Source organism: Limanda limanda, chromosome 1 (assembly GCF_963576545.1).
Source record: "Limanda limanda chromosome 1, fLimLim1.1, whole genome shotgun sequence".
Lineage (NCBI taxonomy): Eukaryota > Metazoa > Chordata > Actinopteri > Pleuronectiformes > Pleuronectidae > Limanda > Limanda limanda.
Genome location: NC_083636.1, coordinates 37,446,985 through 37,474,588, shown reverse-complemented (window position 1 = coordinate 37,474,588; position 27,604 = coordinate 37,446,985). Strand labels below are relative to the sequence as shown.

General features: G+C 39.9%; 1 protein-coding gene across 3 annotated transcripts in view; it reads right to left on the bottom strand.

The window, feature by feature from the left end:
• Positions 1–27,604, bottom strand: part of sfswap (splicing factor SWAP) — a 43,029-nt gene that overhangs the window by 10,662 nt on the left and 4,763 nt on the right. For all 3 annotated transcript variants that reach the window (XM_061068951.1, XM_061068952.1, XM_061068953.1), the window contains 12 exons: positions 25,911–25,981; positions 24,779–25,004; positions 24,561–24,661; positions 23,585–23,750; positions 19,183–19,435; positions 18,920–19,072; positions 18,659–18,752; positions 12,791–12,866; positions 11,839–11,942; positions 11,346–11,475; positions 7,791–7,987; positions 843–1,249 (listed from right to left, as the gene is read on the bottom strand). In XM_061068951.1, the coding sequence (XP_060924934.1) occupies positions 843–1,249; positions 7,791–7,987; positions 11,346–11,475; positions 11,839–11,942; positions 12,791–12,866; positions 18,659–18,752; positions 18,920–19,072; positions 19,183–19,435; positions 23,585–23,750; positions 24,561–24,661; positions 24,779–25,004; positions 25,911–25,981 (1,978 nt within the window). The remainder of the gene's footprint in view (positions 1–842; positions 1,250–7,790; positions 7,988–11,345; positions 11,476–11,838; positions 11,943–12,790; positions 12,867–18,658; positions 18,753–18,919; positions 19,073–19,182; positions 19,436–23,584; positions 23,751–24,560; positions 24,662–24,778; positions 25,005–25,910; positions 25,982–27,604) is intronic.

Below are 27,604 nucleotides of genomic sequence, written 5' to 3'. Positions count from 1 at the left end.
AGAAACAAACCCAGCCAAAACAAACAAGTGAAGGGAAATCAGTCAGTGCTGTGGAGGAAAACAAAGCTGTCTGGTCGATATTGTTCAATTCAGCCTGACAGGTAAATGGCAAAAATAAAGCACTTCCTGCTTAATAACTGTCTCTCGACCCTTTTAAATTGTTTCTTTAAATGTTATTTCTCATATATTCTTTTCTTCCTCTTTAGACTGTGCATTTCTTCTGTGCATTTGTTCCTCTCACTCTCTTTTTCGAGAGGCAGGAAGAGGGAAAGAAAGCGTAGCATTAGAAACAGAAGCAAGTGAAAGGTCAGAAGGAATCATTTATTTCCATTAATATTTGTTTTTCCTATGATTGAAGTGCGTTATGCACTACATCTTCAGCTGAAGTGGAACTGCAAACAGAGGGTGATTCATAATCATGTTCTCAGCCTGTCACATTAAACGTCCCAAACCTTTAACAGCAGCAATCACAGACTGGCTTCTTTAAGTAGGACATTAATATTTATTTTATTGTCTGTGGAAATTGAAAGCCTTGGATTCACATACAGAAAGAAACAGAATTTTATCTTTCAGCACAACCATGGATACGTGAAGTGAGTGAGTCTTTAGGAGGACAATTTGATTCAGTTCGGTTAACTTGCAACACCGGCTGTTATATTTACATGTTGCATTAATTGACGATTTAATTTACAAACTACTATTGTGAGAAAATTGTGATATTATTTCTCTAAACTCCTCATTTCTTAAACTAAATTTGAAAAAAAGTTCAGATGTAAAGATTCACAGCTGTTCCACAGACAGTTGTGAACAAGTGAGAAAGGGGAGTGTGCATGATGTCTTACCGGGACCGGCGGCCTTTCTTGTAGGCCGTGGGGAGGGCGTGTCGGTTCTTTGACCTCGACCTTGACCTCCGCTTGTGTTTTTTCTTCTTTTTCTCTTTGTCCCTGCCTTTGTTCCTGTCTCGATCTTTATTCCTATCTCGATCCCTTTCCCGCTCTCTGTCCCGATCCCTTTCCCTCTCTCTGTCCCGGTCCCTATCTCGGTGACTGTCCCTGTCCTTGTCTCTATCTCTGTCCCTATCCCTGTCTCGGTCTGATCCTCTGTGGGAGGATGAGGAGGTCGGCGCCGCCCTGCTGCGATGGGATCCATGGCTCTCCTTGGGAGGCTTTTGATCCTGAAGATACGCAGGCGGTGTCGAGGAAAGATGAGGCAGCGCAAGGTCAGACAGAACAGAGAGGGCTTCTTGCATCTAGAGACAAAGGGAGAATGAAGAGGATTCTCTGTTTTAATTGGTTCAAAGATAAAAAAAGAACATAAATAATGTATTGATTGAATTAAACAGTCAGTGTCGCCCCTTTTTGCCATTAGGGACATTGCACACTTTCCCAAATGCTTATTATCTCTATGCATCTGCGGACAATCAATATGGGGGCCTGGCCACTTAAGGAGACGCAGGTGATGCACAAGGTTGAGTGAATTAAGACATGTATTCATGCAAAATCCCCCGGGTCACTTGCTACAGAATATTACAGAATAATCCAACTACCATTGTGAAGGAAAAGTTAATCGTTTGCTTGAAACGGTTCAAAGAATAACTGACATGTGATTTCCAGTGAGACATTCACTCCTAAACCTCCCCAAATATAAATGATTGTCACACATATTTCCATACTTTGATTAATTATTTAACAGAGAGAAATATAAAAGTTATCTGTGCACGATATCTTTTCGATACGGAGTAGAAAAGTGGTGGAAAAAAATGGACATCAGGAGAACTTCTTTTTAGGATGATATTAAAAGTGCTAAAAGAGGGATGGGATCATAAGTGGACGGCTCAGGGAGATTCAAAGTCCCCTGGTCTCATGGGAAATTATTACTCATATTCTTTCCTTACTCAGCTGATTAAAAGATGGTTCGGGTTATACAACACAGTGCAGCCATCTGGCTACACACTGAGTTACAACTGTCAGTGGCAAAGTGCCTCTAATTACCCCAGTGTGGGTCTGTCGGCTCGTATTAGATTGTTCTGCTGCTGGGTTCACACGGGAAAGATGGGGCCCGCTCCATCAGCAGATTAAACATGATGCTAAATCTTTCAAGGTCACATGTCATCTTCTAGGATTAGGCCGTAGATTGCTCCTGGGGCCCCCCCATGCTACAAAGTATATGGAGGCATTCATGGTGGTGTAAGGGAGACGGATAATTAATGGCCTAATTTAAAAGCCAACTTTGACATGAATGACACGTCTGACAAAGAGATGAGTAATGCTCATGGAAGCCATGAAGGGAGCGTGTGGTTGTGTGTCATCGTCTAGCTCAATTAAAATGTAGCTCTCCTAGCTTAACAAGTGAGCGGTTCTCTCTGCCACTCAACTGTCAATTAGGTGCCACAATGTTTACAAAACGGGTGAAGCATGAAAAGAGAGAGGGAGAGGATGATGAGGATGATGCGAAGAAGATGAAAGAAGGAGGCAAATGAGGTTAAGAGGAAGAGCCTGGAAAGAAAGGAGAGAGAAACGCTTGCGACGGAAGACAAAACAACAAGTATCTAAAAACAGGCAGGGAAACAGAGAAAGGGAAGAATATTTATTACACCTTTCTGTTTGCACACTATCTGCTGTCGGGGCTGAGGCTAAGATAATGAAATGATAGGGAGCGAGGTTTGGTTTAAAATTAGGACTGACACATGGGAAGCTTATCCCAACACCAGGCCAAGGAAATGGGCGCCCCGTCACACACCTGCTGCGGCGAGATACGGAAGTTAGGACATTAACAATGAAAAGTTCCCTGGGTAAGAGAGGAGGGGGAGGAGGGGAGGAGGAGAGGAAGCAGAAACATCAAGAGTCTTAAAGCTGGAAATACAAACATGTGTGTATCGTTGGGGGTGGGTGGGGCCAGAGCTACTTTTTGGACAGACATGATGTTATATGTAAGTCACAACGCCCATCAAACTGAGTTGGACCCAATGACTGTATATTAGGATGGACAGCATAAGAGCCCCCCCGCTGGCTGGCAGCAGTATAGGCCATTAACCCCATCCCGTTCAATGTTAGAAAATGGGACATGGGCAAAACAAAAAATCAAAGTTCACTTCACATATAGGGTATCTGTTATTTAAAAGGCAAGTATGAAAGTTTATAATTTTTTCTTATATATGATATGAAAAAATTGTCAAATGTCATTGACAGTTTGATTGAACAGAGCTGCTTTTAAAGTATAATTTATATTTGTAGTAATTTGCTTTGTCTGTTTTTCAACCTATGTTCAGTGTCTTTGATAATAATTGTTGAAAGCAACATATAAATGAGATGTGTTATTATTATTGTTATTATTATGATTGCAGTACCTGCATCTGGAATATCTCGGCTTCATTTTCAAGTAGTGGGAGGAATTGGAAACGAGTCGTCTATATTTATATACAGTAACATTTCCATAACACTTTAAAAAAGACTTAAGTGAATTCCTCAGATTAACATATAGAGTTCAGGCAGAAGGTTAAAACAGATTAAATTCATAGAGATTAAACACGTATTTTTAGCATAAGTAAAACACAGCAATAAATCATCATCACTTAATGACCATCTCCTACGCTCATAGAAATAAACGACTCTAATGAGACTCTGCAAATGAGCTATTTTACAGTGCTAAGGAACTGTTTCTCATGTCGGATAAGACTAGCAAAGTGAAACATCTGCTCTATTCTACATTATTTTCTACTAAAGCCAAGGCCATGGAAGACGAATCAGGAAAAAACTTTGCCAACAGAATGTGAGTTAATAGGAATAAATGAGTCCTTATTTCTTTTCATTCTAGGTCTACAAAAGATATTATAAAGTGGTCTAGGCAGCAGGAATCTATAATAAATGAGGAAACTGATGAGTAAATTTATTAGAAAAGTCACTGTGAGAAATAGGCGAGCTTCCCTCATGCTCACAGTGGTCATTAATAATGGCTTCAACTGCAATATAATTTTTAGAATCCATCATTGATGGCAGCCTGTGAAAGAACTGAGAACATTCTTTCATGCTCATCCATCCGTCCATTATCTATCTATACCGCTTATCTTTTGAGGGTCGCGAGGGGCTGGAACCTATCCCAGCTGACACTAGGGGAGAGGCTGGGTTTTTTCATGCTCCGTCACATCATTACTTTCCAGTTAGCAGCACTTCTCAGCAGTGACACTACCACCTTCTCTGTTCTGTCATGTCTGAATGAACAGGTGAGAAATATTTGTGTTGAAGTTACCGTGTCTGACTGACAAGATCATCACTCTAACAGATGAATCCAGCGGAGTCCGTGTTGTAAGTTTAAAAGGGTTTTACGGATGCATCTAAGCCAATACATGGCTCACATGCACATGCAAACACAATGACATACGTGGTGACGGGCATGGTGGTGTCAACAGGAAGCAGATTATCTGCTCCTAGGTTGCTTAGTTACAAAAAGAATGCAATCGAAAAAATACAAATGATCCAAAGTAAGAGCAAGGGGTTATTTTCTTGGACCCAATTAGGAACAAAATGCGGATTCCTGCATTATTGTTTCCAAAAGTCTCAGTCGCTCTCTGTCCACACTTTAAGCAGCTCTGGAGTTAACCAAATAAAATGGAGCCAGCAGCTTTTTAGGTAATAAAAAACACCTGAACCATGTGGATAGCAGACGTGAATTTAGGGTTAGGGTTAGGACAGTGGTAAACTTTAAAACTGAAATTAAGTGGTTTGGATGAAGTCTAAAATTGGGCCAAATGGACAATCTGAAGCAAACGCAAGCAGTTTACAGCCCGTGCAATGCACAAGTCTTGCAGCACCATCACTATATCATGATGATTTAAAAAATGAAAGTTACACTTGCTCCTATGGCGTTGTCGCATAAACAGCATGATGAGCTATATGGGATAAATGGAGCTTATACATCAACAGATCCAAGTCAGCTCATTTTGCCAACCCCACAAAGACCTGGCATCAGCATTCACATGTCTCATTAAACATCTCTTTAGCTGCATCACTAATTTTCTGGCCTTCTAAAATACGGCAGTAACTTCCAGCGAGCTGCTGCCAGAACTTTCACTGCAGCTTCAAGTTTTACTCCCCTTGGATCTATTCGGACCTCCCTTCACTCCAAATCCAGGTAACAGTGGTTCTTCAAAGTGTTTCTTGTAATGAATGAATCATTACGCAGGCTTGTACGGTCGTGTTTATCTGATTTCAACATTGATTCTCAACCCCTTCATGCTGTCTGATAGTAGAAAGCTCATTACCTTGCTATTCCTTCTATCAAGGAATAAAAATAAAACAGACATTTCCCCACTGAGCTCCCCTCGTCTTAACCTGACCTCTGTACACTTTTAAACTAAAACTCAAAAACCGAAATCTAATATTCGTATGCAACATTCTTGGGTTGTTTATCTTCTCCTTTACGTACGAAAAGAGATACGTCTGTTTATAACTACCTAACCATCAGTGACAGTATACTTCCATGTGTCCTTAGGGATGGCATGGTTTTAAGTAATGTATCCACTAGAGGGCAGCGCAGAGTCGAGGGTTTCTGCCGATAAAAATGCTGATGGTGGAGGTGGATGTGATGATGTGCCTTTTAGAAAGAGGCAGAGCGGTGGTGGTCAAACTCACCAACTCGCAAAGTGTTTTCCTCAACAAGTTTCAACGTTCCAAATAGATCAAAATAATTCCCCCCTGAAAGACTTACTGAACACCAATCAGATTCACAATGTCAACTTGAAATACGTTGAACTACAGCGTCTGTTTATTCATCAGTAGACCAATGATCTGAATGTTGGTAGTTCCATCACCGAGCAGCTGGGTAAGAGTGACGCAACTGATGCAACAGTGACGGGAGTGGGCCCAGCGCCACCTGGCCTTACGGGCAACAAGCCAGTTCACCAAGCATCCGCTGGGATCACATGAGGAGCTGACAATCAACATCCATCAAATTGATATGCAATCAACACATCAAATGACCATCACCGAGGCCTATTTGCACTATCAAGTATTGTTACCAATCCTTATAATGTTTAATATAACGGACAAAGGCTTTTAAAATTTGCATTATGGCAGTTTTGAATTATGCATTATGAATTTTAAGATGGAGACACCCTGAATTATCTCAAAGACTGAAACAGAGACCAGAGGAGCTGGTGAATAAGTGGGTGACATGGTGGTTAGTTTCCCATCTCCTCGTGTGCGCTCTGGGCATTTTACAGAATAATTATATTAACTGTAGTGGTCTTGGTGCATGGCATTCTTTTATTATAATTAAATGCAGTAAACAATTTAAAATCATATTAAAACGCTCCATAGTGAAAACAACGAGTTTCTGTCCCTCTTACCAGTTTGTGTACATGCATGTGAAGTCGATAAATATAAAAGCTCAGACAGATTAATTTTTTTTCAAAACAGGTTTTTGAGTTTTCTTTACAGCTTGATGTTAGGAAAAAATACTTGCGGTAACGTGCAAGCATGTGCATGGACAGCCTTTATATGAAATAATAAAATAAAAGTTATACCAACAACGAAATTAGCTTTTTAAATATCAAGCTCAAGTCAGAACTCCATCTAAGGGTCAGACTCTCTTGTTTACAACACTATGGGTCAAGGAAAAGATGCAGCGCTTAATAATCACAGCCAGCAGCTAAAGAGCAATCAATTTCTTCATCATAACAATCCCACCTCTAATGACTAACTGGCATTGCTGTCATACCACAGGAGTAAAGCTGCCTGTACATGAAAAGCAGTCAGAACTGACCTTTCCTCTGAGATAAGCACGGACTCAGCTCAGCAGCAACAGCTCAATAAAAATATGTGACGTGCTTTACCGGATGGATGTGCAGTGTTTACCAGTATTCACAAAGTGTCGTGCAGAGCCAATAACACATGATTGGAAAACATAGAATGACATCTGGCGTCAACACGTTAAAATCCTACCCAGACATATGAGATGAGGCCGTTTCAGTAAAGAGATACTGAACCAACTGTAGAAAATTTGATTTTTGTCTTATTGAGCCTCACGACAAAAATTAAGAGGACAAAAAGAGAATCCAGGGCCAACAAAACATGTTAAATGGTAAATAGACCGCATCTATATCGTGCTTTTGGAGTCTTATCTACCACTCGCAGCATTTCACATTACAGTTCACATTCACACACACACATTCATACAGTGCTTTCTATCACTCATACATCAAACATCCACAGGGGCAGTTTGGGGTTCAGTGGCTTGACCGAGGACACTTCCGACATGCTGACTGGAGGAGTTGGGAATTGGACCATTGGCCTTCTGATTAGTGGATGCCACGCTCCACCTCCTGAGCCACGGCCCCCCCATCAATGTGCCAATGACCTCAGGACTGAGTGTGGACAGGTCTATTCAGGTCTATCCAGTGTGTCAAATTTAGAGGAATCATATTGCAGAAATTGAATAAAATACTTGGTTGTATGTGTATGTTTATGTATAATCCTCTCAAATTGAGAATTGCAGTGTTTTCGTTACTTTAAATGAAACCCTTCATGTCTACATAAAGAGTGGGTCCTATTCAGTGAAGCCCGCCAAGTTGTACCACCACATATCTACAGTAGCTCAGAAGTAACAAACTAAGAAATAAGCCATTGGTTTAATAAATGCAAACAGCAAGAGATTTGTGATGCTGGAGATCCCTGTCTCATACTTAACAGATTCACTACAACTTGAACTCTTTACTTGTACAAATTGAAGTGTTACAATGTTAAGTCAATATTTTAGATGCAACAATTACAAACACCGACCCAGCAGTAACCTACCTCAAGCTGTGTTGATGAGTCGAGCTCGGCTCTCTTGGCCTCGGGCTCTCCAGAATAAGGGCCGCGGAGGGTCTGTAGGAAGAGCGCTGCCTTCCTCTTCCTCTCCGCCTGGAGCTGTTTCTCTTTGGACTCCTTCGACGCCTGGGCCAGCTTCTCTCTGGCTGCAGCTGCTAGACGATCCTCCAGTTTCTGCTTGGCTAAGGACAAAAAAAAAAAGTTAAGTGTAAAAAGCAGGGGAGCGATGGTTGGATGAACATGAAAGAAAAATGGTAATGCCACCTTTTTTTGCCTTTTTCTGCAGCTAGATATACTTTACTTTTACAAAATGGTTATCAAGGAGGAAAACATGATTGAAAAGTAATATGACGAAGAGGGAAAGAGAAGTTGCATTCTGCTTCTCAGTTTATTGGTCTTAAAGAAAAGCACAGATTTCAGAAAAGAGTTCACAAAGAGAGTTTAAGGAGACGGAGGCTTAAAGAGAGAAAATTGAATGTGGGGGAAAAAATATATAATTGAGACAAAGAGGACAAAAAGAGAAAGACACAAGAAGGACATGATAAGAGTAATTTTCACTTGCATCATCACATCTAAATAAGGTAATGACTGGCATTTTCTGGAGTTTCCCACTGCTGTCAAGTTCCTGCTCTAAATGATGATGCAGGCAGTCTCTGGTGATACATAGTTTCATGGAATACAGCCAAAGCAAAGTGGGAGGAAACGTGGGTAGAGAAGAGGAGACAGACATCTTTGTGACAATGGGGGTGGAAGATATATGCACAGTTCTTCTGAGAGATGAGAAAAGAATATGAAGTGACGGGGATGGGTAGGCGGGGTAGAGAGGTTAGGGGAGCACACAAACAAAATGGGGCGCAGAGAACAAGAGGACGAGAGGGAAAGAGGAGACAGGACGGTGACGTACAAAGCAAGTGCTCGTGGAAAACAAGTTGTTTTTAAGTTACACAACCGCTGGGGCTACTCTTAACTCGTCAGGGTTAAAAATAGGCTGGATGCCAGAGCAAATCATATTTGAGTGTAGAGTGAACAACAGTCAAGTGGAGCAGAATCCCTCTGTACCCTAGACAGTGACACGGTCCTGGCCAGTCTGAGTCACACCACTGGATCTACAGGCTCATTTGGCATAACTCATCATGCAGCAAAATCCTGATGTACTTTTTTTGTCCAGTGGGTTTATACAGTAGGCATTTGATTTGAAAAGAGCTGAAAGGTTCCTATTTGTTCTCATATGTGATAATTGGCTGATTTTGTATATTTTTTGTATGGTAACAGCTTAAGACTTAACTATTAAGCCACTGTGGAAAAGTTAACAGACAGATAAAGAAAATAATTATAAGTTGCAGCCTAATATATGGATTTATACAGCAAACACAAAAATATTAAAGTTTTAGTATTCCCTTCAATGAATTTAATACGCTTTAGGTGTTAAATAGTGTATTTAACATCTTCTCCACATTTATTGAAGGTCAAGTTACTGCCCTGTCCGCGTTCTTAAGATGACGCACTCATGAATCACGTTGACCTTGACCTTTAACCTCCAAAGTCTTATCAGGTCATTTTTGATTCCAAGGGAACATTTATATTAAATTTGAAAGGATATCCCGGGGGTCTTTCTGGGATATTGCGTTCACAGGGTCACAGCGAACATGACCTTTGACCACAAAAATCTACTAAGATCATCCTTGTATTAAACTGACCGTTTGTACCAAATGTGAAGAAACCCCCTCAAGGTATTGTGTTCATAAAAATGAAACAGACGGATGGAGGGCCAACAAACGCATAATGCCTCTGGCCCCTGGTCTTCGTTGACGTAGAGGCATAAAAACAAAGTCTTGTACTGCTGCTATTCAACATGCTCAGCCACTGGGAAATGTTTGCAGCCTAAACTATTCATGTACTTATCACTGGGAGCCGTATTTAGCGTGTGCAGCAGTTCTCCAGCCCATCAGTACAGATTAGTGTTCTGCAGTCTGCCACGGATTCTCCTGCTATCTGATCAAGTTTGGCCTGCTGACTGACAACCACTTTACCACACAGCACAGCCAATTCGCTCTGCTATTTATTAAGCTTTTCCAGCCTCTTTCTTGGGCTATCTTTCAGGTCAGTGAGACACCATTATACTCCAACACGGGTCCGCTGAACCTAAACAGGACCTGTCAGACCCCTTGTTGCTGTAAAGTAGCATATTCGTCTTTGACCATCCGTCTGTCTGTCCTTCCTTTTAGGATCTATTTTAATAAGGGAGGATAAAACACCTTTGTTCTGTCCTTCCAGACCTTATAAAATCCTAAAATCAGTGTCCAAAAAGCCTGCAATGTCTTTAGGGGTTTTGTGGGAACAACTGACTGAAGGACTGGTACCTCAATCATGTGTCTGACAAGCAACCTCTTTCTATTCCATCAGAATACAGTCTGGTACGTAATGGTAGGAATTATCTCAAGCATAAGACGACAGAAGGACATTTAGTAGCAAGAGCTCTTGCAGGATTTTGTACCTTGGCTATGTTCCCCTTTCAAATCCATTCCACAAAAAAAACTATTAATTAATTGCTATAAAAAAATATCACAGACATCTGAAAATGTGACTCACTTTTATCTTTGGTTGTAAGAAAGATTTAAATGGGATATAAATGGTTCTTGTGTTTCTTCCAAAACAGTCAAAGACCGAAATGGTTTCATGGAAAATCAGTAAATTTAATTCTCCATCCAGCCAGACAGCTACTCTGGGGTTAAAGATCATTTTAGTTGTATAAAGCAAAATTGCTTACACATACTATATAATGATTGCTAATAGGGAAAAGCAAACCACTTAGTTTTTAAATGGTATTTAAAAAACAGAGGATGATGACTCTGTCAAGCTTTTTAAATCTAAAGGTGAGCAGCAGCATATTTTGGAGGAGATGACAGTCTAACAAGAGATAATGAATAATATGTATAGTAGCTTCCAGTTACCAATAAAACGCTTATTGATTTTCAAATTGATTGTCAATGAAATAAGAATTTATGAAAACTTAAAATATAATTTTCCCACCTCTTTTGCAGGAGCTTTCGTAATTTTTTCAATGCCAAAAATCCATAGAAGTATAGTCCAAGTAGTAAATAAACCTATTGCAGTACATTGTTTTTGACATGAATTACTTTAGCGCAGTCTGAATTCACACAGTATGCAGTATTCTTTATCAACTGCTGAACAAAAGAGAGAGACAACTAAGTAGAGAATACATCTCCATTAGGTCTTTGGAGAGATATATGCTGTAGTTAACTGTACTACACTGCATGTATCCTACCGCGGGGAAGCCTGGTGAAAAGAAATGCATAATTCAGACTGAGTGGATTTATTCATCTCCTCTTCTCCTCTTTTGTTTTTTCCTCCAGTTTTCCAACCCTCCCAGAAAATTGCAGCAGCCAGTGGGTGTAACTTATTGGTTGAAGCTGTGAACCCACAATTAAATTTGCTGATAGGGTAAAGGGGGGGAGGTTCGGACAGAGGGACAGAAAAAGGCTCGGTCAAAACTGGAGTTCATTTTTCTGAACTCGTTACCTTGTTTTGCCTCCAACTCTTCTAAACTGAGCGAGGGCTTCTTCTCCTCTGGTGCACTGATTGGAGGAAGCTCCTTGAGGATCATCTCAGCTCCACCTATCATGGCCTCCAGTCCCGCATCATCCATCAACTACAATCAAATGTGTATGAAAATTGTTATACATTTTCAAAATGGTAAATGGACCATGTAAAGCACTTTTCTAGTCTCAACAACCACTTATAGGATGCAAACCCAGTGATACAGGTCTATACTGAACTCCTTTATGCGATGCTTTTCCATCAGACATTATTCACACAGTGAAAGCACTATTGTCTAGTGTCTGGTCCAAGGACACTTCTGCATGTGGACTTGAGGATCAAACCACGACCTTCTGGTTAGTGGACGACTCCTTCAATGTTCTGATCCACAGCATCAAGGATCAGGTTTTATACCCACCTCCAATTACCCTTAACTCTACTGCATGTGCATTGAACAGACAAATCTGAACCTGACCTTGTCGTCGTCCGAGTCGTCGTCCAGTCGAACTCTGTTCTTTTCCAGCGGCAGCAAATCATTTTCCTTCGCCTTGATGGCGAAACAGATGGGGGCAAAGGAGGCTGTACAGAGAGAAAGTTAAACTGTGATTTATAAAGAACTAAACAGACTCAGAAGAGTGTATGTGCATGAAGACTACTGCATCCTTGGGTATTATTTTAATTGACTAATTTATAGTAGAATAAAAATGAATGAGAACTACAGAAAAAAAGAGCAGGACAAGAAATAAAGGAAAGGCTGGAGGACAGAGAGGGAGAATGAGATAACACAACAAAGGAGTAATAGGAAGGAGAAACAATAAAAAAGGAGCAAGTAAGTAATACACAAATGCACAGACAGGAAAACTAACAGGCTGGACAAGATGCAGAATAGAATAGAAACAGTCTGATGGAGAAGCAAACAGAGAGTTAACCACAAAACTGATATGAAGCAGCAATGGTGTGTCACATTGATTTATTTTTTGTAATCACATGTATTACCATTGAGATGAAAGAGCCGGCCGTGCGTCTCGTTCTCTAAAGAAATAACCTTAATATAGGACCTGGATTCTCATTGTGGAGGGCTATATAGTTTACTTGAGCGATACTCCAGCTAGTTATCAGTTTTCTCAGCCCGGCTCCGTGACCTGTCGTTTCCAAATAGCCCATGTGAATGCACGCCCTCATTTGCATATATGTGGATGTTTATGGGTCCCTCCAGTGTTGTGGAGAGCAGACGCTTTCATCTCATGCATAGACATTTCCAGCCTGATATCGCAGAATGAAATTGCTAGCATAAATACCATCAGACTCACAAGCAGCTGTGCATAAGAATACGATAAACACAAACAAACACACTAGAGTAAATATGTGCATGCTAACTCCTATACACATATTTTCCATCTGATTTAATGTGGGAGAATAATAATTACCTTTATTCAGCATCGAGTCCTTGAGTGACTTGTCTGCCTGAAGCTTATCATCATCTTCATCATCTACTGTCACATTCTGGATGAAAGAAAATATAGAGAGAGAAAAAGAAAAGAAGATATAAACTTGAACTTAGTCTGAATCTCTATACAGCAAACCTGTGAAATAACTGTAAACGCCACAAAATTGTATTCCCCTAAAATGACTCCACATTGTGGGTAAACCAGTACGACTTTGACAAGAGACAGATGGTGGTGTAAATGAGATTTCAGCGAAACCTGCTCAGCTTAATTTTTTACATCAGGTGCTTTTATGACTGGAAGGAAGGAAGCAGAGAAGCAATATGTGCAAAAAGTTGGTGTTTAAAAGTTTTAAAGCAAGCATTCAGGAATACTAGTCGTCTATCCGTCAGTTAGTTAAAAAAAATGTTTGGATGAGTCAGCTCTTTCCTCCTCTGCATCGCTTACCGATGAAACTTTAACTGTTGCATTTAATTACTGTAATCAGTCATCTGCAGGGTGCAAACCACGGTCAAGGTTCACTCTTCTTTAAGATGTCTCCCTGCGGTGCTACTGGAAATGTTTGTTTTACGGAACAAATAAAAGTTACTGTGTAGAACTAAATTCTGGCTCCAGCCCAATGTATATTCTTCCGTACTTTTATATTCCTGCCCGTGGCAGCATGTGGTGGTGATGAGCAGAATAGGAAAGCTCGCGAGGGGATTAACAAAAGCAGAAAACTCTTTAGAGTCGAGCAAATCTAGTGAGATGAAAACAAGCGGTAGTGAACCACTGTTACTGCACAGCAGGTAAAATAAAGAGAAGCTAAAAAAAGCAGTGGAATTTATTAAATTGTGTCTAGAGGCGTCTCAAGGAAAGCTCACATTTTTGCCTCTATTACTTTGCAACAGCTGACTGACAGTTCTCTCCTTCACTCACACATAAACATGAACTCCTCTTACACATGAATGGACAAAACCACCGCTCACTGGACTGTCACTGCTCTTTGAATCCAATATAAAGGAAAAATAACAATATAAAAAAGCAAGAAACTGTCCGAGGATCTGAATCACACTTTCTGGTTTGAACTGGAATATATATCTATTTCCTCCACCAACCAGTCAGGTTGCACGAAATATGGTCATGTACACGTTTATACCAGAGTTATGCAGTTTAATTATTTCCAGCAAAGTGTAACATACATTATAAAATGTCATCACTTTCAACTGTATTCTATTAGATATTTGTATTAAGATTTGTCATAATTAGTGTTTGAGTACAGTTATTGCCAAATTCAAGTACTGTGAGGTCATAGCAACCTTGACCTTCAACCACCGAAATACAGTCTATATATCTTTGAGTCAAAAAGGAGAAATTCCCTCAAGGTGGATTGATGATATCTCATTTACAAGAATGGAACAGAGAGATTGACAGAAATGCAAACATACTTAAAATTCAAACAGCGCAAATAATGTATCTAGCCAAGGCTGTACAATTTAACATTTCCAGGAGGCACGTCACAGCATCATGTGAATACAGTATCTCCTTGGAAGCATTAATTCATATCAGTATTACTTGTTTGGTCACATTTTTCATTCTTTTTTCTTTTTTCTGACAAGTATAATTAGTCGTGTAAGTCTATTTAGTTTGCTTAAATTGCTGTAAGTATCTTAATTGCCTTTCTAATATTCTACTAAATGGTCTGTTAGTCCTCACATCAACAAAGTGCCTTCACAGAGCTGTTAAAGCTGGCTCGTGTGCGCAGGCCAGATAACCAGAAACCCTCTGTACCAATACCTGTGGTCCGAGTGCTTTCAGCCGCTATCCAAAATATAAACGACTGATAGAATATGAGGGAAAAGCAGTGATGAAGCCAATTCCACAGGAGGAGGAAGAAAAAACATGAACCTCACGGGGTTCATTTTATCATGCTTGAAGAAGGCTTCAAAGGCAGATTCCCACTATTCTGCTGTATCTGAACAGAGCTTTCAACAGTCAAAGCACTTTACAGAGGCCCCAGAGAACATGACTCCAAAAAAAAACTTGCAAATCAAAGCTCACAGGAGACGCAGCAGGAAGAAACTCACTCATCATCCTGAGAGGAACTCAGCTGCAATATGCAGAAACTTGATAGCACTCATATAGACTCCTTAAGCTTAGTATTTAGAATACTTCCACATTTTAATTCCCACATGTTTCGTTAACACAGCACAGGACAGGTCAGAAGGTAATACTCCTCCATGCTGAATGGGAACATGCAGCATTTCATAGCAGGCCTGCAAAATCTCTTTTCAAACCTTGACTGCTGAACACAAGTGGTCGGATATCATAGGAATTCATAATGACACGTGCTTTTTGCAAATGAAAAATGTTTGACTTGCCCCAGATTTTGGATTCTTAGCCTGATGTCTTGACGTCTCCCCAACTGAACTATATTGTCGAGCAAAGGAAGTCTGCTTTGGTTCATTTCAATAGATATTTAATGTTCAAGGTAAATACAACCAATAAAGTCATTGTTCAATTGTTTCTATGAAAGTTTAAATACATTTGACGCTAAATGAAAACTGTCAGATAACAGTGATAAGTATCTCCAGCGAAAAACTATAACTGAGTATAATTGTCTCAATGACAGCAGAAGAGATGACAGCTGCAGTGATTTACAGTGCATCCTACATAGTCCTGCTGTGTTGTGCCCCAATTCAATTGTCTTATTGAGACTCCATACAGATTTGTCAAATCCTCTCTCAGTCTTAAATCGGAAGTTAATTATTTATTTTTTGGACGCTTTTTTATAGCTTCTGCTCGCATCTCAGCATTAGATGCAAAGTGAAGGGTAAGAAGACATTTTGTTATATTCATAATGTGTTTTTAGTCATGCATCCCCTGATATTAAGGACTAAGTTTTTCTTACCCTCTCTACCCATGGAGCACGTCCTCTTTCACAATCTGCCAACTCACAGCGAGCTGGCACTAAATCACACATATGGGTGCTTTAAACCTGCATATCAACATAAAACAATCATCCAGTGATGATTTGTACTATTTAGAAAGTTTTCCTTTGTGGATAATAATTTTATTTAGTCACCCCCAAAGTGCATCATTCCCAAAACGTACGAGATTTGAGCGTTACGTAAACAGCAGCCGCGCAACCTGCTGCCGTCTGCCTTGACTGATTCCAGCCCCCTTTGTCACTTTTTCATTAACTTTGAAAGCATAAATAATAGCACCGACAGAGAGCAGTGATATCTGCATCCCATTACGCACCGCACAAATCACAAACACGAGGCAGGCTTTTTGATAGAACAGCAAAGCACCTGTTTGCTGGAGCAGCCTGAGCTGTGTCATAATGGGCCACACTCCTCTGCACTCTGACAAGCTAATGGATTTGATTCGCCAGGAGACAAATTGCCCCTCTCAAAACTTCTTTCACTCACTTCTCGCTACTTTCTTAAGACACACCAAACTCAACAACTCTGGACTGTATGCAAGTGCATAGACATCCAGTGCCTTCAGACACAGACGTATTCAGAGACTTCACCCTGTTCTCAGGTGACTCTGTGTGCCAGTGGGCTTTTTGCTCAGATATGCATTGCCAGCTTTGATAAACCATAGAAAACGGGTGTGTGCCACCAAATCATGTCCAATCTACTGAAATTACCACAGATGGAATCCAGTCAATGTGTAGAACATTTCTAAGAACATCCAAGAGAACGAGAGGCACCTGAGCTAAGTTTCAAGTGTCACAGAAAAAAGTCTGAATACTTTTCTCACTGCGGTATTTTCAGTGTTTTCCTATATATTAAATTCTCCGTCTTGTAGTACGCAGGTAAGATTGACTAGGGAAACAGTGGAATCAAATAATTGAATCTATGGAAAAAAAGTGAAGGTATTTTAAAACTTTCTGAAAGAACTGTATTGACATGTGGACATGGAATCTAGATGTCCATCTATTCACTTAATATTTTACTGTTCAAATCACATAGATCCCTTGTCTGGGAGGGAAAACGGCTTAATGTGGGCTCCAATGAATTTATTGACACAAAATATAATGGTTGAAGAAACACCAGCGCGCAGCTATGAAACATGAAATACTCAAGTTGCTAAATCCAGGCATATTTGTGAAATTTCCCCTTAAAATAAGTAGTTGCCTGCAAACTGCAAAGTTAACATTAACTTATTCATATACTCATTAACCTAATATTCAAACTATGACCTTGGATGTTGTTGGTTAATAACTGCAAGAAAACTAGCTGCAATTATAAAATCAAATTACAACTCAAATACCTGGTGAAAACTTATAATGCACAGTCCATTCATCTTCAGGGTGTCATGAGATCGTATTCTAAAGGGACCTTGGCATGAAAACAGGTTGTACTTTCAGGGAGTTGAGCTCATAATTGCTTTTATTTTGTGCAGCATGTAAGATTTATTACAAGTGCAGAGAGGATATATGATATATCTCCTGTCGTCTGGATTATTAACCTCAAAGTATAAGTTTCATACTTTCTGAGTCTGTTTCAAAAGATACTTACATGCGAATATGTAAATTATAACGAGATTTGGTTGCTGTGAATGTCTCCTCTCTCTGTGAAACTGTCAACGGATCCTTTCAAGTGTGACTTTAATGTAAGAAATCCACTGTTCTTGTTCTGCACATGGAGCAAATGTGAGGCTTCAGAAGACTGGGTCCGTCTGTTTTAATGTATACGCTGGTGTTTGATCTGGATACCTCTAATTACAGCACAGCAGGTATAAAGGCATATCAGCAACAAGCGGCTAATTTCAAGGTTGACTGTAAGAGCAGTGGATCCTTAGACAACCTTTTCCCAAGATTAAGATTTGGCTGCAGATGCAGAATTACACAGAGAGCAGTGAGTTTCATGACAGGAGAAAGAGAGAACGGTGTTAATACTGGTAATAATGTTTGGGCCCAGCCCAGCACTTACTTCTGCAACAACAAATTTCTGCTGATTTTGCATAGGATGGTCGGTTCTCAAACAACTCTGCCACCGCTTTGCGAGAACTCGACTCTCTATCATTTAATTTCATCAGCTCTGTGTGCAATTGTTCGTCTGCCAGTTGTAATGGGAGCGTTGAATGTGTTTTTGCTTGACTGATATGAGCCTTATTGCTCTGACCTTTCTGAAAATTGACTTAACCGGTTTTGTAAAAAATCCTTTAGCAGCATCCACGATGGCAACGTTATTACTCGTGTGCCACTTGACACGTCTTACTGAGGCACTGAGAGCTTTATGTGGGAGTTTTTGTCATTTATGATTGTGTAGCAGACTGTTGTAACAACAACTATTAGAATTCTAACAACCATGAGTACCCATTTCCAATTAATGACAATGCAGTAGTTGAAGCGTCAACTGAATCTAACAAGTCCAAGGCAATCCAATGTCAACATGGGGACAAACATGTGGAGTTGCTAAGAATGACAGATAAGCTCCACCACTCAAATTCCTTTTCACAGAAACCAAGGATGTGGGCAATTAGTGTTAATGATAAAGTTAATGATTTACCGCTTGTCATTACTAGAGATACCAGACTAACTAAACTAATTATTAATATTTTATTAACGAACGAAGCTTAATAACTGTTGCGTCTAAGATCTTACGCAGCTGCCAGTCAGCAAACAGCAGCAATGCAAAATCACATACAGCACATAGGACATTGATCTGCAAGGAAAGAAAGCTGTAGGTGCAATCTTTGCTAAAGTTAGCAACACAATGACATGATTTGCCTGCAGTTGTTGTGAATCATGATTAAATTGTGCTCATTTTGATTGTTAGACTAGTGGAGTAGTCTTGATTTAAATTCAATCTGCAGGGAAATTTGTCGTTAGGAGCCCACACACATAAATCTTACCTCTGCTGTGCTTCTTCCTTCCCGCTGCATGAAGTAATTCTTCTTAAACTCATAATAGCTGTTGTACTGATTCCAAGACTGCAGAAAGTCAAACCTATAGTAGATAGAAAGAAGATCAAATATTGTTCAAGATCAGTGGTAAGCACTCGAAAAAACTGAGTTGATGAAAGAGATTCTGCAGCACAAGAAGGAAAAGTTACTGAGCTTCTAAACCTGAGCCTGGATATGACTCACAGATTTATTTGTGGTGGGGCGACTCACCGTGGGTCATTCTTGGCACGGACACCGGCCTCAAACTTTACTCCGTTTCTAGCAACATACTCAGCCAGCTTGTCTATGACTGGCTGGGTGTCAGGTGGTGGGGGGATGATGGCTTGTGGTGCTGGTGCTGACACTGGAGCTTCTTCTTTAGAACTGTTTTCAGGGAAAATCAAAGTTGTTAAACTTAGAGAGAGGTTATGTGTTTTTAAAACTGTATTACTTGTGTCACCTTACTCTTTGTTGAAGTCTGTTAAATGTCCTACCTGGTTTCTGGTGCACTTGTTGGAGCAGCAGAGCTGGTGACCTGAGAGGAGGCTGTAGCTGGTGGTGCCACGGGGGCAGTTTCAGGAGGGGTGGGTGTTGTTGCCAACTGAGCCCCAGCCCCAGAAGCAGCGGGGGGAGCAGTCGCTCCAGCTGTCGGCATACTGTTATAGTAGGCGGTTGCATCAATCCCTGGGGGGGGCGGGGCCAGGCAGAACGTTCCATCAGGCAGCATGTAGTACCCGTAGTACATTGCTGTTGGATTTCATGCAAACAAACAAGGAGCAATTGAATTAAATGGAGTCCCTTTCATACTGCTTCAGCTGTGCCAGATGAAGGAGAAACAGTGACGTTACTTCATGAGGGATATATGGAAGATTACATTGCTGTGCATCGATACTTTGGATGTATGGGTGGAACTGTTCCCTTTAATTCACGGATGAACAGCTTTTGAATGTGAACACAAACTGCACAATATAATTCCATCCATTTTCATACCCATTAGTCTATGGTGACCTCAAAGGCAAATATATTGTATGGTGGATGCCTCTGTGCAGGAAAGTGGAAAGTAAAGAGAAACAATTCTTTTTGAGATATGAGAAATGGTGACAAATTAAGAGAATATTTAATAATTCATTTCAGAGTCTTTATAATTTTTCTCTTTCAACATCCATGAAGAAGATCAACAGGTCAGGGAGAAGTTATCTGCCACTTTGACCCTTTAACCCCTTAAGGACGTATGACGCGAATTCGCCTCAAACCCCTTCCGGTCTGAGTGCCGCCGAGGTGATGATTGTATCCCACTAATGCCTGATGGTGCAGATACTACACATACCTAGGATGGTATTGGAAGCACTCTGCCGCTCTCTAGTGGTCGGAGTGGATAATACATCCGGTGGAGGAAACCGGAAGTGCAGCTCCGGAGACTGTGTAGATTTAGCCTGCTACATGTGGGGATTTGAGCAAATTTGAGTAAGTTGTGCTAAAATAAAAAATACATACCAGCTCATTGGTTGCTTATTATGCTAATATGTATTCAAATAGACTTCATGTGATGAAAATTGATGATGTAATTAGCAGATTTCGGTTTGTAGCGAATTCGCTACATCAGGCACTTGGGGCTAGAAATTTACTTTTTTTTTTAGGTGAAATATCGTATAAAATCGAATTCCTGTGCATATACTTCACATTTTTTGAGGAATATAAGTATAAGTATCCTTATATGATTGTAAATCTGATGTTTGGTTCATCGAATATATATAATAATGTATAATACCCAGGGACTACAGATGAAAATTGGATTATAGCTTACTCTGGTACTGCTAAGGAGCTGTGCATTGTCCTTATCAAACCAAAATAAATATAACTTTGCAGATATACAGACTATGTACAACTGTTTGTGCAGAGTAAGTGTGCAACATTGAATTATGTGCAAAACAGAATACAAATATAATGCTAGGATATAAATGCAATTTCTGCCCTTTATTGTCGGCAGAACTAAATGTACGCATCAACGTTCTACGGGAAGCGAGGGTTAGGGTTATATGATGGAACAGCAATGATTGTACAGAAACATGTTGTTATTCAATTTCAAGCAAAAGCAGGATCAATATAATAATCTACATACCAGAGACTGGAAAATGTGTTAGCGACAGTATGCCTAATGTCGCTTATTTGCCTCATACCTAAATTTATATTTATTGTATATGCTATATTGAAATTAACAATCTCCACTTAATTTAGCATCTCTATGACAGCCAAAAACACAAATAATACTTTTTTTATATAATTGGAAATTAATTCAGGCAATAAGGGGTTAAGGTTATTACAATAGAAAAAGTAATTTGTGTGACCACAATACATTTTATCTGAGGTATGAAGGTGACACCAAAACTTCAGTCTCTTTATTGTAAATATAAATATGAGCTCTAAGTGGGTGCTTTATATAAGTAAAAAAAAAAAACTGAACGAAACTGAGTTAATTAATTGTTGATGCTTTAAACTGTGTCATTAGTAAAAGTGGAGGCAATGTGCAAGCAGCATTTGTTCATGATAATGTTGTGATGCAGTTTCTCAAGTTTGCTGATGCTATGTACTTTCCTGTTTGCAGTCGAGCTGTGCTAAATGTTGAACACGTCCGCCGCAGTAATTAATTTACATCAGAAGCAAGTCAACAGAAATCAACAGGTGAGCGATCTACAGAAAGGTCATCTCATCTATCAGTGAGGCTGTATTACTAAAAACACATTTCCCAAGAAGAGAGAGGGGGGGTAGTACAGGGACAAGGACAAAATAAATGGTCAGCGTCAAAGTGGAAACTGTGATATTAACACATTAGTCACTGAGCTGTTTGACTTTGATCACACAGCCAATTTTCTCTTGTCAGGAAAATGGGAAACAGCGCAGAATCATTTACAAACCTGACATGTGCCAGCGCTGAGATAAAGACGTAAGATGTGTTACTGAAAGGCCGGGAAGAAAATTCAAAATCCACTGTTAAGATAGATGATTAGATCTTTTCATATATTTCAAAGACTGACATTGATGTTGAGGTTAGCTGGTATTTTGGGAGTAGCTCATACATTCAGCTTACAGCATCCATTATGGTGTGAGGGAGTGATTGCATACATTACACTAACGGGAGGCAATCTGGTATAAAAGAGGTAATGGAGCAACTTCTAATTGACGCCCTATAATAACATCTTAATGTTTAAAACACAGGAGTATTGTACCCAAGCCAAGAATAGATACATGGATGGGCAAATTAACAGCCCGTTTCTGAGCCACAGCACTTATCAACAGCATTAAGCAGCCAGGTCATCCACAACCAATTTACTAACATTAACAGCTTTATTTCTGCAGCGGGGATCAGATCAGAGGACGCCCTCCACAGCTGTCTCCGAGATGAATAAATTGCAGTAATGGCCAAGTAAACTCTCACGGGTCAAGAGTGGCCAGCGACCATGCGTTTATTTAAACAAACTGTTTCAGGGGAGGGTGGACACATGCATGGTCCGATTACTTAAGCAGCGGTGCGGTCAAGAAAGACGAGAAGGGGTGGTCGGGACTTATAGTGAAGGGATATGCAGATAACATTTTTATACAGCCATTTCTTTTGAAAATTTAAATGTTATAACTTTAATTTGCACTTCATTAATTCCTAAAAGTGTCATCTTGAATAATTACCCAAAATATGTTCCAATTGGAAGGATTTTCCTTTCAATATTATATAATTCATATTTATGGGAAAGATCAAGTTACTACATTAGCCTCAATAGTGTTAGTTATATCCACAATTACTAATTTAAAGTAGCTCTTTATAATGCTGTTCATCTGTGAGAGGGTCAGGATAGCAGCAAACAAGTGTCTGTGGATTAAGAGCTTATCTGGTTTTAATTATATTTCAAAGTACCCGTAGTTATTTGAACATTTACCTCTTTGTTGACTCTTTGTGACTCAGTATCAATGAAGAAAGATTGTAAGACAGCAATGAAATGAAAAAATAATAAATAAGATGCAAAGAATAACATAAAAAGTGGATTTTGAGTTTTTCAAATTTTGTTTTTCTCACGTCTCCTTGAGCATTTTATCGTTTGATCTGTATTTTATCCTTTTCACATCCTTCTGAAGATTTTATTATTTTCTCTTTCTCTTTTCCTGATCTCTATATAGTGTTTTATTATCATTTCTATATAATTTTATCATTGTTTACCCGCCTTTGGTGTTTCCTGATGAGATTTACAATTGCATTTCCTCAATTCTTGTTAATATTGTTTTGCTCCGTGCATGGATGAAGGTTGGGGTATTGTTTTTATTGCTTTTGTTCTGTAAAGCATTTTGTGCTCCATTGTCTGTATGAACAGTGCTGTAAAAATAAGCCTGACTGATGTGCACTGGCACCGGAATAAGTTATGACACCTCTATCAAAACGTCAAGCATCCTGAGTAACTTCAAAATTTATGAAGATGACCCCCAAAAGTCAAGTAACAGACATGATAAAGGAAACTGGCAGATCATAAATCCACAACAAGTTTGGCAAATCACATCAAAACTGTAGGAAACAGCTTAGCCGACTTGGCTGACTTACAACTGCATGCTGTCAGAATATAACAGTGAAGCCCAATCAAAATAAAAACATCTTTAAAAGGCCGATCTAGCCAAGAACAGGTTAGCTGGCATCCTGGTATTATACTCTGTCCCTGAACACCCTTGAGCTTAATATAACTTGCAGACTGTGGTCGGCATTAAGAAGTGAGGAGCTGAAGTCAACAACCAGCAGTGGCAGAACAAAGAGACCATTTATGTGCTCAGTGGTAGACGAACAAGAAGATCTCTCCTTGGCCGAGGAAATTAAAAAGTCAAGATGGCACAAAATAAAATTGCAGAAAACAGCACAATACTCACGGTCAGCTGTGTAGTGTGCTTGTGTGGTGGGAGCAGGCGTTTCTGCTACTTCCTCTGGTGGCGGCACTGGTGTGGCTGCCTCTGCTGCTGCAGTGCCGTTTCTTTCTTGCTTGGCTTTTCGTATAAGTGCGGCCAGAGGATGGTCCGGGTCCATGACTTTAAGAGGCTGCAAAACAACAAGGCTGTTTGTTATAAACAGAATTTTTACAGCATGATGTTACATTTTATAGAGTAAAGATCAATGACACCTTGCTACAAGCAGGAGGCAGACCCGTTAAATGTGTATACAAACACCACATGTTAAAAGCTTTATCAAGCGAGAAGCCATGAAAGCATTAGAAAGTATTTGAAAGCAGTGCGAAAAATGTGCGATACCCTGCAAGTATCCCTATGCAGTTATCTTCCTTGGAACCCAATAAAATATTATATATGAGCCCTTAGAGGAATATTAGAGCGACTGATTTGAAAAGGAACTCCCTGCTGATGGGAGACAACTGCTTGACAGTTTCTTATTAAAAGGAGCTCATTATGTGTCTTTAAAAAGACGTGCCTCCATTCTCACTACTCAGTCAGAGACTAATGGCTGTCCTGACAGGGGAACATGAAAGTGCTCAGGAAAAAACTGTAACACAGTTATTGCAGACATGGGGGAAAACAAACGGGATGTTAATGTAACTCGCATGAAAGGCAATGGTGTCCTGATAAGAATTAACACATTTGTATGCATCATTATAATGAGCTTCAGTTTGATTGCTTAAGAGGAGCTGCCTATTTTCACTGTCCAATGAAAATCATGTATTATTGAAAGGGATTAGATTATAGCCTACATAAGCAGTTTAAAACACCACTGGTTTGAAAAACAATAAAAAAACTGGCTGTTTTCTTAGCATATTAAACATTTTCAAGATCTGCTGTTTTCACATGACAGTAACGCAACGTTAAATATTCTATTGACCAGGAAGCCTGTTTCCATTACCTTCACCAGCTCCTCCAGACGAGAGCACTTCTTAGGGGCAAACAGGCTAGGATGAAGGTAATTGCCATCCCCATCATCATCCGAATCGTCAGAGTTTGAGTCTACAGTAGGATAAGAAAAAGAAAAATGATAAATACAGTACATGACACTTCTTGATTTTGCAAATGTAGAGCCTGTGTGAGCATGTTACTAGTCAGTGACGGCTTCCTGTAACTCACCCTGCTGCTGCTCTTGCTTGTTGGCGGATAACATGATGTATCGCCCGTCCTTCATGGCCCGCAAGATGTGTTTGTAGTAAGGGTTCAGGTAATGGTCGAACCGGAGGAAGTCAAACTGGGAGTTACGTGACTGCTTCGCTTTCAGCACTATCTCAAACTGAGCGCCCTGCTTAGACACGTAGTTGGCCGTCCGCTCCACGATGTTATGGGTCTTTATGGTTGCCGGCTACAAAAAAAAAGATGAGACAAGAAAATAAACATCACTTTAACTAAATGCAGCAACTGCAATTTCTTGTTTCTGAAGTAATAAATAGTTCAACAGTGAATAACAAGCATCATTACCAGATATACATGCGTGAAGGTGAACTGTGCTGCACATAATATTAAGATGCAATGCACAGTTCATTAATAGCTCACAGAAGCCATTTTGTCTGGCAAGTAGTTTCATGCCAAGCACTCTTATGTTCATTGTGATGACATAAATTCTGAAAATACACATGGGGTGAGAATCAGTGGAACAAGAAATGGTCCATTATTCATTCATTATTGTTCCCCTTGTGTGCTTTCACTGATTAATCATTGGCATTACTTCGAGAGCGCAGAGAAGTGCAGCAATCTCCAAAAGAACAAGCATATCTCATCGGGATGAAAGTCATAATAAATACCGCCTTTCAAGACATTGGCCAAAAAGATGCCAGCGTCCGGCCCTCACAGACCATTATTGAATTCGGAGCTGCCAAGGACTTCCTGACACACAAGGACTCTTCTCACTCTGATTAAAGAACTTGGCCATTAGGGGGAAAGTGGGTGTGTAATAATAATTCTATGTTGATGTGAAATACACAGAGGAAGCATCCTCCCTCGCCCCTGTAACTCAGCAACAGGGATGGCAAACCAAAATACAGAAAAAGACATAAGTAACAGAAAACAGTTAGAAAACAGATAGCAAATGCTTGAATGGCGATATAACATATTTTATATAATATTACAGTCTACAGCTGAGAAAGAAGTGGTCATAACCTCTGACGCTGGTATCAGAATCTGTTTCCCTTTTGTGAAATATTACATAACACCTCAAAATAAAAGGCTTCAAAAAAAATTGGAGGAAGGAATCTAGGAATAAAATACTCACCAGTTCCATATCAGGAGGGATAACCAGCCCCGGGGGAGCCACAAAAGGTTCCTCACTCTCCTCCTGCTCTTCTGTACAAGAAATGAGATATTTGGACAAAAAGAGTGAAATCAATTCTTTGTTAGTCATTTGCCAGCAAAAAAGTAAATATACTTTGCTTGATACATTCCCAGCTGAGCAGTGCGGGCAGGTAAGATTTGAGTACAGAAAGCATTTTAAATGGAGGGAAACTACAAGCCTACGGCCTTCTCCCAGGTAGATAAATATACCACAACAATATTCATCCTGTATCATGTGCTGCAAACAGGTCAGAGGGAAACTGAATTAACATGTTTAAAAATTTACTGTAGAAACTTTATGAATGTTGGGTACTTCAGTTAAGGCGAAGTGTGCAGATATAAATTATTTCAAGTAATAAATATACTGCATGATCCAATTAAGTTCCTTATTAAAGGGTATATTATGAAATGAATTAGTCACACAATTAGTGTGGAGGTTTCGACAGAGAGCAGAAAACAAATCATAGTGAAATTAACCCGCTTGTTTTCCACTCATGAACAAATAATAGTGATGAACTTGTTTTATATTGTGATAATTTGTCTCTGTATCCATCAGACCTAAAACTCTCCTATCGTGGCTCTCATATGCATTTCATGGTGGAGGTTTTAAACTGTTCAATTAATTTGTATGGTGATCATGTCAGTCATTAATGAAATGAAGGGAGAGACAAAAGACAATTGGAAAAAAAGGGAGTTAAGTCAAATTGCTTAAATGTTAATGGCCACTGTGAGGTGAGACGTTGCTGACTTTTTTTCCTCTGGCATTTGGGAGCTTTAGCAAATGTATTCATACCCATGACTCAATTCTACAACGTCCCCAGAGAGAGGCATCTAGTCTGTTAACTGTTAGGCCAGTGGCTGGGACAAAGTGCTTCCAGCAAAGTCCACATCAAATATTTAACGTTGCAGGAGTGAGTGTGTGTTTGCATAATTGTATTTTTGTGAGGACCAGTCTGACTTGGACCTTATGGCGCGAGGACAGTTTGTGAAAGCACGGACATCTTGGCCAGTCCTCACCTTCTGATACATTTCTGCACAGAGCTTATCCAGGGTTAAACTTGGGTTGTATGGCTTGGGTTATAATTTGGTTAGAGGTCAGGTTAAAGTTGGGTAGGCATAGAGCTGGGATAGTTAAAGTTAGGGTCAGGAGCTTGGGAAAACATAATGTCAATTAGCGTCCTAGTCAGATATGACCAAAGTTGACACTGATGTTCACAGATTATTACCAGTTTAAATGTCATACTTCCTTCCACTCATGGCTAAAATGAGCAAAACAATTTTAGGGCCTCAAATCGGGGTTCGTTATTACTGCCCTGAAAAACCTTGATGTTTAACTAATGTTGTGTAATTTCACATAAAGTTGACATGTTCCCTCTGAGCTCTGCAGGCAAAAAACTCAGCGTCAGCAACCCCCTGGTGGATATGTATCTGCAGATGGCTGCTTGGATAAGAATAGTTTAAAAAAAAAGAAGAAATGGATTAGACAGACCTGCTGTGTTCTTCACGGCAGTCTGCAGCAGCGAAAAAAAAATTCAAGCAGCGAAAACTTGGACATGACACAGAGCCCACCACCAGCAATGTGTCAAGAGACACAAGGGGTATGTCAATGAATCCAGATTTCAGTTTTCCCATATA